The 11,731-nt window shown below is 51.1% G+C and overlaps 1 protein-coding gene across 1 annotated transcript; it reads right to left on the bottom strand.

The window, feature by feature from the left end:
- Positions 1-5,224: 5,224 nt before the first annotated feature.
- On the bottom strand, positions 5,225-11,399 carry FAM110C (family with sequence similarity 110 member C). The gene is made up of 3 exons (XM_055123032.1): positions 10,836-11,399; positions 10,202-10,706; positions 5,225-5,931 (listed from the first exon to the last, which is right to left on the bottom strand). Exons 1-2 carry the CDS (start codon positions 11,260-11,262, stop codon positions 10,234-10,236), a joined length of 900 nt encoding a protein of 299 aa, XP_054979007.1. The 5' UTR covers positions 11,263-11,399; the 3' UTR covers positions 5,225-5,931; positions 10,202-10,233.
- Positions 11,400-11,731: the final 332 nt, after the last annotated feature.

Genomic DNA, 11,731 nt, shown 5'->3' with positions numbered 1-11,731 from the left:
TAGTCACTTTTTGTTTGTTTGGGTCATACCTAGTGGTACTCAGGGGTTGGTCCCAGCAATTTGCTTTGGGGTCACTCCTAGATGCACTTGGGGGATCATGCAATGTTGGGGACTGAACCTGGGGCCTCCTGCATGCAAAGTCTGCACTCCAGCCCTCTGAGCTTTCTCCTTAGCCCTAAGCTTAGACACTTGGAACATACAGGAACCTAAGTGAAATTGACTCCTTGCCAAGTGAGTGCTCCCAAGACAGATTCTTACATGGGAGTTCTATGTCCTCAGGCACTTGACTTCCCTAAGAATTTTCTCTATGAATAGCCACTTGCTCTGCAGTCACACAGGATCCCTGACTCCATGGTTGTAGTTGGACTCCTAGAATAGACAGCTCCTGTGGAATAGGCCCTGAAGTCGTGGAATTCTGGGTTGTGGCAAGTCAGCCGTCCTGACCAGGAAGGACAGTGGACAGCAGACTGCTGATCTTGAATACTGTCATCCTGAGTCCAGCAAGCAGTCCCAGGGCTTGTATCCTCTCAGCCCAGAGGCAACAGAAAATATTCCTCTCAGTCCTTTACCTTTTTCTGCCTTGGGGAGGTCCTTTCTTAGGTCCCTTCTCACCTGTGCTGAGCAGCATGTCTGAAGCCTCGAATACACCAACAGGCTGAAAACAGATGCTGGGCCATTTCCCATTAACCTCAAAGTCAACAATTAGCATTTGAGATGGTCTCAGGCTCTTCGAAGATGATTGGAAAGATTTTTTTTTTTTTGCTTTTTGGGTCCCACCTGACGATGCACAGGGGTTACTCCTGGCTCATGAACTCAGGAATTACTCCTGGCAGTGCTCAGGGGACCATATGGGATGCTAGAAATCTATCCCGAGTCGGCTGCGTGCAAGACAAATGCCCTACCCGCTGTGCTATCACTCCAGCCCCAAGATCTTGCTTGAGTCGTGAACCATCCTCATGTGCCATGTACCAGATGCTGCTTACTGGATCCATATCCCCTTCTGGTGCCACCTCTACCAATGGAGAATGAGACATCTTGTTTCAGCGGATGAGACCAAAGGCCACAGCAGCACTGTTCTGAGCTCTGAGAAGAGTTTGATTGCTTTCCTTCCGATCTCATTATTCTCATTCTGAAAACACATCTTATTCAAGATGGTCAGCATCCCTGAACTCTGATGTGAGAACATGCCAACCAGTTTGAGATTTCTCGGTGTGAAGGATGTAGGGAGCCCCACCTGATGAGTCATGCAGCAGGTTGGAACTGGGTCACTCAAGTAATTTGGGAGTGGCACCTGCAGCTGAATCCAGCTTAGGTTCTGACCTGTTGAATCAGTCTATGCTCCGAGAAGTTACGAAATCCTTAAACATCCTGGTTGGCAATAGCTCTTAAAAGTCAGTCTGGTGAAGAAAGAATGGTGTGCTGCCTTCCCTACCAGATACACTGGGTTCAAAGTCTTTCTTCCCGGCTTCTTCCTAGAAAAGTGACAACTCACAGATTTTCAGGAGACTTCCATGGGATACCAGCAGCAAGCTTTGGCATGCCCTGTGGCTGAGAGGCTCAGAAAATGGGTGCATGGGCACTCCCAATGTGTGGATTCCACACAGTTTCTCTTGGAGAAGACCTTTCAGCTCCAGATTCCTTGTTCCCTTCCAGATGGAGAAACTTGCCTCCTCTACCTTCCTCCTTCCCGGTCAGGAAACACCAAACACTGCCCTGTTTGGGGAGGAAAGTAGAGATGCCACATTCTCAGGCTCTTACAATCCTCAGTTGTTGACATTTTCTCAGGAACAGGAACTAGCAGGCAAGCCTGGTACACAGGTGTGTACTCAGAGTCCTTCCCAAGAGTTGCCCGCAGTTTGCTGGGACTGCAGGTTCTCCCAGGGCTGGGGACTCCATGCCAACATGGGAATCGGCACTAAGCATGACTTCTGTGGTCATTGGGTCACCTTGTGGGGGTTGGGGAATGCTCTCCAGGAGCAAGGCCTAGAGCACGACAGGGCCTGTGGGTAAGATTCAGGGCAGCAGACAGCTGGGGCAGCTGTGTGAGCTCAGCCTTGAGTCCCTTCTAGAAGGTGAGAGCGTGGGACATTTGACTTTCAGCATTGCTTCCTGAGCTGTGACTGTGGCTGCATGCTCTCTGTCTCAGCACCTGGGTGCTCCTCCTGGCATCTTACTTGCAGGAACCATGTAAGAGGACCTTAGCTCACCATGACCTGCAGGATCAGTGTGAAGTGCTCATGATATGTATGAAAGTCAGGACTGCACCATGCCTTGACAAGAGCTTGGCACAGAACATAGTCCTGAGAGTTGATAATACCAGCCCCACCTGTCTGGGCCTGTTCTTTGCTTTCAAATGCTAAAGAGGGTGGCAGAGGTCACTCAGCAAACACAGCTCTACTGGGAGCTGGCCTGCTGGGCTCTGAGTCACCAGGACTTGCTGTACGTCTCTTATCTGTGCTGATGTCTCTTATCCTCTTCTGGATCTAGAAAAGTGGACTTCCTCTAAGCAAAGGGAAGGAATGTAGTCCCTTACCAACAACCTCTGTCCAAATAAAGTCCTGAGACCAATATGTAATGGTTTCTGCTTTTTATTCAGTTAAAATTATTCAAAGCTCTATACTGCCAGGAAGAAGGAGCTCCAGAGACTAGAGTGTGTGCTCACTCTTATCTGTGCCCGCAGCACTGAGGACTGAGCCAGAGCCTTACATGTATGAGGCATGTATTCTGTAACTGAAACATGTCCCTGGCCCTTTAGAAAATGGTGAAGCAAAAAGTTGAAGCACAAAATCCTACTACACCCAGTCTTGGCAAGCTTTTCTTGTTTTAGTGATAATCTGATAAAGTTATAGAATAAATAAACGAGTATAATAAGGACATTCTTGCCTCGATTACTTTCACATTGGACATTATAAATTAGTATTAATCGTTGATAAAATATTTTTTGTGCAGAATATACAGTGTTGCACTATAGTTGGAAATCGCGTACAGAAGAATCTCTACTTAAAAACTTCTAAAACAGGGGCTGGAGTGATTGCACAGTGGGTAGGGCATTTGCCTTGCATGCGACCGACCCGGGTTCAAATCCCAGCATCCCATATGGTCCCCTGAGCACTGCCAGAGGTGATTCCTGAGTGCATGAGCCAGGAGTGACCCTGTGCATTGCCGGGTGTGACCAAAACAAACAAACAAACAAACAAACAAAAAAACAACAGCAACACTTCTAAAACAGTTGTCTGAGCCTGATATCTTAGGACACTTCCAAATATAACTGCCACATTGAACCTGAACCTCCTAAAAGGGGCAATATTTAAGAAAAATCTTTTATTCCATATCAGAGGCAGTAGCTTAGAAATAGATACATATGTATATAATGAGGAAACTTTCCAGTTATATAAATTTACCTGTCAGTCTGAGGTACAGCTTGTCTCTGTGTTAGTGAGAGTACTACCTAGCTATTATCCTTGTTTTATCCATTACTTTTCTTCCTACTGTACATTACATGATTCTTTCATGAAATTATTTTGTATCTGGAACCTCTACTCATTCTTGTAAAAGCAACCACAAGCTTTTCCATCCATATTAAGCTACTACATTTAGTTTTCTTGAAATTGTTCAGCAAGTTGAAGCATTTCAGAGTTAGGGAAAGACCTATCACGTCTAATCACACATGTAGATTTTCACATGGAGTGATGGAGCAGCTGCAACCCAGAACATGCTGGACCTGTACTGCACTGTCCCGTACCTCACAGTCCCGTCCTCGCAGTTCTGTACCTCACAGTCCTGTACCTATGCCCCTAATTTCTCAGTTCTGTACCTCACAGTTTTATGTCTCACAGTTCCATAACTCACACTCCTGTTCGTATCCCACAATACTATACCTCACAGTCCTGGGTCTCATAGTTTTCTATCTCACAGTCCTGTACTTCACAACTGTCTCTGTCCTACTTCCTGTCCCTTCAGCAGAATTTTTCTTTTTCGACCAGTCCCAGTGAAATGTGAAACCTGGAAGATCTTAGAGATTTTAAATAGACACTAATCTGCTTTTTTGTTTTTGTTTTCCATCTATTATATGGCTGCAAGTCTCCACCATTTTGATCTGAGATAATTCTAATTCTAAACAAGGTTTTATTTAGTTATTTAAAACCCATAGAAAGGTAGAAAATTCTATTTAAAGTTTCTGCAATATCTTTATATAATGGAACTGGATGTATAAAAAATTATTTAAAAATAAACTCTCATCATTACATCCTTTTAAACTAAATACAATCTAGTAAGCAACAGACTATCAGCTGGAGGAAATGCCTCGAGGAGCGAGTATATTTGTCTGTAGACAGAGTCTACAATCAGAAAATCACATCCAGGGCCAACAGAGCCACAGTGATGTGGGACCATGAAGAAAAGTCAAGATAGCAGTGGACACCAACAACAACACAGGCCTACTTAAAATTGAAAGTTAAAAATCCAGTTATACAACATATACAGGAAACTAAAGAGGAGATCACTGTTTTTAATTAAACTGGTGAAGATTAACACCATATGAAGTGAAGGACAGCAATTTGAAAACCAATATCTGTGTAAAATAAATATTTAAACATCTCAAAGATCTACTTTCACAGTAAAAGTTACAAAAATAGAATGCACTCTATATGGATGTAAAAAATAGATTGCTTTATAAAATATTTTGCTATTGTGAAACTCATTTTTCATTTATGTAATAATTTTATTCCTGAAAAGATCTATTTTGATCAAACCTAGTGGGCCTTGAAGCATACAGCAGAGCTGCTTTGCTGTGTCGTTCTCACAGAAGGTGTTGAACCAGAAACCCATCTTCTCTGGGGCCCATTGGCCAGGACAGGATCAGGGTCTTAGCCACTTTCCACAACACTGGGTGTCAAGAGTCTCCTGGCCACCCAGAGGACACCCAGGTCCCCAGACCTCCATCTGCAGCCAGGACAGAGCTGGTGCAGCTTGGGATGACTGGGCTCTTATTCCACAGTGCAGAGAGCGCCCCGAGCTGCGTATGTCCTGCCCTGTATGAACAGGCCTTCCCGTCTCCTGCAGAGCTTGGCCAAGTCCCTGGGAGGCCGGTCTAGAAGGAGCTGGGGAGGAGGTGCTGCTCCAGTTCTAACAAAAGAAAACTCCAGGATTCTCTACTGACTTGAAGAAACTTCTATCACAAGAGAAAGGCTGTTTAGCATCATTTCATCTCCAAGATGTCTTTTAACATTTCTACACACCTACAATCCAATGGGAGTGGCCTGAATAGAATGTTCTTGTAGGTCTCAGGTGATTTTGGAAGCGTATCAGTAAATAAAAGTGGTTCTAGAGTTTTGGAATTCTCTGTAGTTTACAGAGCAGTGATGCTCAGAATGAAGCTGTGTGTGTCTGTGCATGTGTGCACGCACACATGTGTGTGTATGAATGTGTGCTGTGTTTGTTAGGAAATACTGTGCAAGTAGAAGACACTTTTCATGATCACAGAACTCTGAGTTAAATGCAACAGTTCAAGATGGTCAGAAGAGGTCTCTGCCATGGCTGTCTTTTCTAGCCTTTGCCATTTTATTTTATACGTCGATTTAGCTATTATCACACATATTATAGTACCTCTGTGTTAGCAAGCCAGTTAAAAAGACTCCCCTGAAAATCTTCACCAGCACGTTTCCTGTTTCTTCTGCCGCTGGAAACAAGATTTTCCTCAAAGAAAAGACAGAGAGCTGCAGCCATGTCCAAGGGCCATGTCTCAGTGAATCTCCAAGTCCGTAGCCCATCTCTTCATAGCCCTTCAGACCCTTTTTGGTGGAGGCTGTTTTCCTGGGAAATAGCAATGATGCTCATCTGGAGCCCTGGATAAACTGGTGGCAGTGAGGATGGTCCTGGATCCCCAAACATCCACAGCAAGTTTCACTGTCCCATCATGAGAAGACTGGCATCCTGAGGAGTGAGGAAACTGCAGTGAGCAATATGGATTAGGCAAAGGTTACAAAGTTATAAAGGTCAGCCTATAGCGTCTGTGGGCTTGAGTCATTAGTCCTAGGTACTTTTCTGCATTTAAAACATCTTTTAGTATTTTGAGTTTTGAAAAGAAGTTGATTACAAAGATAGCTATCATTTTTTTTTCTTCGAAGAACAAACACCTGTTTCCTTGCAGCCTTCTTCTGGACTAGAAAACTTGTTTGTCTCCAAGGACTCGAGGCAGCAAATTTCTTTGAATGATGTAAACTGTCTTGCAAGCTGTTGTAACCAGTGCTACCTATCACAGGGTCTGGCCAGAAATAGAAAATGAGGCAGTCGGGTGGATGAGCACTTGGAGCAGACAGATGGGCCCCTTTATGGACACTCATCCTCCTAAATGACCTTGGCACTGAGTTGGAGACAGAAAGGGTGGCCTTATGGTTATTCAAGCTACCTGTTTACGCAAAATGACTCCTCACTGGTAACTGACACACTTCTCAGCATGGTCCAAAGTGGAAGAAGAGGAATGAATGGTTCCCCATCTGTGCCTCAACCTCTTCAGTCTACCTGTCAGCTGTCGGGTGCCTTCACAGTGCCCTCCTTGATCCCAGAAATGTGAACAGAGCCAGGGATAGCTGCGCATTTGGACTTGAAACTGAGCAACGTTTATCCCTGATATCCTCACAGAATATTCACAAGCTCCCACTCTTTACCAGCAGTATAAAAGTACACCTTCCTACCCTGTGTGCAATGAACTACATCGTCCAGGTCTTCCCTCTCAGGGAGCTAAGGAACAGGAGGGTTCCTGGAGCCAGGCAGACGGAACTGTAGAGTTTCTGTCTGACACTAGGAGAAACCAAAACCCACAATTACCCCTGTTCCGTGGGGAATCCTATAGGACTGTGAGTGCCACTCTCCAGCTCTGACATTTTCCAAGGATTAAAAATGTATAAACTTGTTATTTAGTTTGAGGCAGGGTGCTCTTATTTTAATTTATAATACCTGTATCTATTAGGGCAATAAAATTATATAAAAACAACATCTCCGGTTCTCTGATTTCCCAAAGGAATCCTAATTTAAACCCACATGGACACAAACTAGAGAAACTGTGGCTTCCACAGGTTCCAGAAGTCCTAGAACTCATTTCAGACAAGCTGGCCTGTGAGGAACGGTCCTATCAGCTACTGCTCACAAAGCTGCCCGGCCAGGCTGCCCAGTGCTGGCAGAGGTGCCTTGTGCTAGCTCCTGGCTCTAATTACTGGGAATCCTTGGGGAAAAAGAGGAGCACGGTGGTTCACATGTAGATATGGTCTCAGCACATGAGCTGGAGAAAGCCTGACACACATGTGCTCAGTCCTCCCAGCAGCTTGCCAGGAGGGCTCCTGAAAGGAAGATTCAAAGTAGAATAAGCTCTGTTTTGTGTCTATAAACTGTGATGTAACTGCTGTCTCTGTGGGTCCTCTCCCTGTCCCCTTGGGCCCTCCTGTCCCTATGGGCCTCACAGTCCCTGTGGACCTCCTCCCCATCCCTGTGGGCCATCTCCCCATCCCTGTGGACCTCCTCCCCATCCCTGTGGACCTCCTCCCCATCCCTGTGGACCTCCTCTCCATCCCTGTGGACCATCTCCCCAACCTTGTGGACCATCTCCCCCATCCTCCCATCCTCGTGTACCATCTCCCCATCCCAGTGGACCATCTCTCTATCCCTGTGGACCATCTCCCTAGCCCTGTGGACAATCTCCCTAGCCCTGTGGACCATCTCCGTACCCCTGTGGACCATCTCCCCATCCCGGTAGGCCCTCTCCCTGTCTGAGGACTATCCCCCTGACCCTATGAACTGCTGGTCACCTGCCGAAAAATAGCCAGGTGAGGTGTGAGTGATGTCCCCCCTCAGAGCCACCACATGAAGCAGCCCCCAAAACAAGGGACATGCTCCTATGTGGAAGAGGAGAAAGTGAGCTGTGGGTGGCCTAAGTAGGGAGCTGGGCTCTTCTGTTCTGCAGAGATGTATCCACCTTTGGAGCTGCCCAAACCAGCTGCTAGTCTCTTCCCAAAAGACTTTTCGTCTTAAGTGTAAGCCCTCCCAGGCTAGCCAACCACACGGGTTACATACACCCAACCCTAAGAGGTACTGTGAGATTATAGATTTGTACTGTGTTGAGCAACAACACACAAGCATGCCTGCAGGGACTGTGGACAGGGTTCCTTGTGGAGAAAATCCTGGTCCTGCCGTGTGCAGGCCTGTGAACTGGGTAGTGGTCACACCAGCCCTTCCACCTACCCCATCTGAAACACAGGGACCTCTGGCAACACAGAGAAGCAGTTCCCAGGCTCACTTTTTACCTACTTCCACCCATAACACTATTTTCCTCTTTCAGATTCCAGTCACGAAACAGATACACAGGTGACTGACAGGATCCTAAAGTGTAGAGACAAGAGATCATCTGGTGGCATTTTAAGGCCAGGAGTAGCCAAACCCTAAAATGCAAGTCGAACTGTTCTTGCTGACACATGCTGGCTTCGGGCATCAGCTGCAGACTGGGCTGTCCATGAGCTGGCACCTCCTGCGCCCCCACACCCCTACCTCCACCCCAGAGCTGCCTGGGAACCCCCTTGACAGCATTCACGTATCCCAGCTCCAAAAGAACATGCAAAAAATAAAAGCTAAGGTATTGTTTTAAGTGTGGACTACCCATATGCCATATAAATTCTATGAAAAATTGGGCTAGGAAAAAAGTGAAGAATCTTCATGTTAGAAGGAAGAACTGAGGGGCTGGAGCGATAGCACAGCGGGTAGGGCGTTTGCCTAGCACGCGGCCGACCCAGGTTCGAATCCCAGCGTCCCATATGGTCCCCTGAGCACCGCCAGGAGTAATTCCTGAGTGTAGAACCAGGAGTAACCCCTGTGCATCGCCGGGTGTGACCCAAAAAGCAAAAAAAAAAAAAAAAAGAAGGAAGAACTGAAATCCTGAGCCTTTTAAATGCAAGAATTGACATCTCTTTGTAAGCCATCAACTCTGTACTCCTCCCTCATCCCGGAGTGGGAAGCATTTTGTTGCTCAAAAGTGATGCTAGACAAGGGCCAGGAAGACTGCTCCATAGTTGGAAGCCTGCCTCATGAGCAGGGGGTGTGGGGGAGTGTGGGAGGTGTAGGGGGGTGTGGAAGGGAAGAGAAGGCAGCTGAAATGGAGAAGGGATCACTAAGAAAATGATGGTTGTGATGGCTGAAAGGATCAGTGGGGATGGGAGATGTGTGCCGAAAGTAGATAAAGAACCAAAAGTGATGGCTTCTCGGTATCTGTGTTGCAAAGCATAATGCCCGAAAGTACAGACTGAGTATGGTGGAAATTGTCTGCCAGAGAGCCAGGGGGAGGGTGGGAAAAGAGGGGGATACTGGGGAGATTGGTGGTGGGGAATGTGCACTGGTGGAGGGATGGGTGTTTGAATATTGTATGATTGTAACTCAAACATGAAAGCTTGTAACTGTATCTCAAGGTGATTCAATAAAATAAAATTTTTTAAAAAAGTGATGCTCAAGCAGAAACACATCTGAGGACCCTTCCTGGGGGGGGGGGGGCGCCGCACCCCCTCTGTTTACTTCCTGGCATACCAACAATATCTGTGAGGTACAAGGAGGCAGCACTTGTATTTTGTGCGGAGGGGTACCCTTCCCTTCTGTGCTTCCTCTACCGTGCCCCCGAGGGTCAGAAAGGCTAAATACTCAGTGCCCAGTGACCAGATTTGGGCTCAGAGAAGCGCCTCTTCCTGCACCGTGGTCAGATGAGTAAGTTTAACGGGCGGTCCACCTGCCCAGCAGTTCCTCTAGCATTCTGCAAGCTGCCCAAGCCGGTCTCCTTAGAAAGCTCTGGAAACACTGCGGGGAGAAGCCCTCAGGGTCCGGCAGAGGCTCGACCTGTATAAGTTCTCCCCCTCCTTTAGGGGCACCCGGGCGCGCTACACCTGAGGCACAGAACAGGCCCAAAGACTCCTCTGCTTTCAACATATGGAGACCATCCAGGAGAAACCCTAAAAATTCCAATTTCTCCTCGTTTCACAATTACCCAGAAGAGTGTGAAAGCGACAAAAAAAAGTGAAAGCGACAAAAGGAGCCGGCAGAGATCCCAGAAATGTGGCCTGCACGCGCCCCCTCAACTCCAGCGCCCGGCCCTGCTCCCGTCCACCTCCCGCACTCCCACTCTCATTCCCGCGCCCTCACCACCCCCGCCGACTCCGGCGTCCCAGAAGCGCACCTGGGTCTGGGTGAGGGTCGGCCGCCGGCGGCTCAGGCGGGGCCCTGCGGCGCGGGGCGCGGGACCTCCCTGGCCTTCCTGCAGGTGTACAGCCACTTGATGATGCGCGCGTTCCTCTCGACCACCGACGTGGTGCTGGGCACCTGCTCCGTCAGCTCCTCCTCCTGCAGACCCTCGTCGCTGCGCCGCGAGAAGCCGCTGTCGGAGGTGGCGACGCTCACGCAGCGGGACCTGCGCGCCGCGCGCTCGAAACCGGCCGAAAAGTTCTCGCGGCCGAGCGCGTCCACCACGTCGGGCTCCAGGCCGCAGAACTGGAAGAAGGAGTCCAGCTCCGCCAGCGACACGGAGAAGCGGGAGCTGAGGTCGGACTGCGAGCGCCGCAGCCCCGCGCGCCGCGCCCCGCGCAGCTCCGGACCCCCGCGCGCGGCGGCCGCGCTACTGGGGGCCGGGTCGGACGCGGGGACCGCGGGGCGTCGGCCAGGGTCTGGGGCCGCGGGGGTCGCAGCTGTCCGCGGGCCGGGGTCTGGGGGCGCGGGGGGCGCAGCCGTCCGCGGGCCGGGGATTGGGGGCGCCGGGGGCGCAGCTGTCCGCGGGCCGGGGGTCGGGGCCGCTGGGGGCGCCGCGGGGCGCGCACCGGGGGCCGGGGACGCGGGGGCCTCGGGGGCAGCGGCCACCCTGGCGCAGGCCCTGCCCGCCGCCCCTGCCGCCCCCTCCTCGGCGGGGCCCGCGGCCCTGTCCCTGCCCGGTCCCGGGAACAGCCTCTTCACCAGGCCCGCCCGCGCGGCGTCGGCGTCCGGCCCGCGGACGAACTCGCACTTCTGCCGGTACATGACCAGCGAGTCGGGCCGCAGCGGCTTCCGCGCGATCACCCTGCGCACCACGGGCTCGGGGGCGCGCGCGGGGCCGTGGGGGTCGCCCGCGGGCTGCTCGGACGCGAGGGCCCGCACGTACTTGGCGCGGTCGGCCGCCAGCCTTTCGACCGCGCTCCGGCGAGGCGGCGCCTCCGCGTCCCGAGCCCGGGGGCCCGCGGCGTCGGCGTCCGGGGCGGCCAGGGCGCGCATCCTGCGGGCAGTCGCGGGGCTTGGCGTCCGGCGGAAACGTGCTCCGAGCGGCAGCCGGGGCCGAAGTCCGCGCCGGGCTGGGAGCCGCGCCCCGATACCGCCGCCGGGTCCGGAGTCTGAGCGCGGCGCGCGGCACCCGCCCCGGCCGCTGTCCGCCCGTCCCTGCGCTTCAGGCGCCTCCTCCCAGGCGCCGCCCGGTGTCCCCGCCCCGCTGTCCGGTGTCCCCGCCCCACTCACCTCCCCGTCAGGGTGTTACCCGCAGGACCCAGGAGCTGCGAAACGGATCTACAGAGCCAGACCGCCTTCTCTTCCCCGCGCCGTGGTCCTCCAGGACGCCCCCCCCCCCCTTTCTCCAAACAGGAAGGGCAGAGGGGGCCCAAGAAAGGCTCCCCTAGCCCCGCGGGTGCCTCGCTCCCTCTCTAAATTCTTGGCATTGTCGGTGTGCCTGGAAACGTCGGGTTCCTTCCAT

This window comes from Sorex araneus, chromosome X, assembly GCF_027595985.1.
Source record: "Sorex araneus isolate mSorAra2 chromosome X, mSorAra2.pri, whole genome shotgun sequence".
Lineage (NCBI taxonomy): Eukaryota > Metazoa > Chordata > Mammalia > Eulipotyphla > Soricidae > Sorex > Sorex araneus.
Note: the sequence above shows the minus strand (reverse complement) of the source record. Positions and strands in the feature narration are given on the sequence as shown.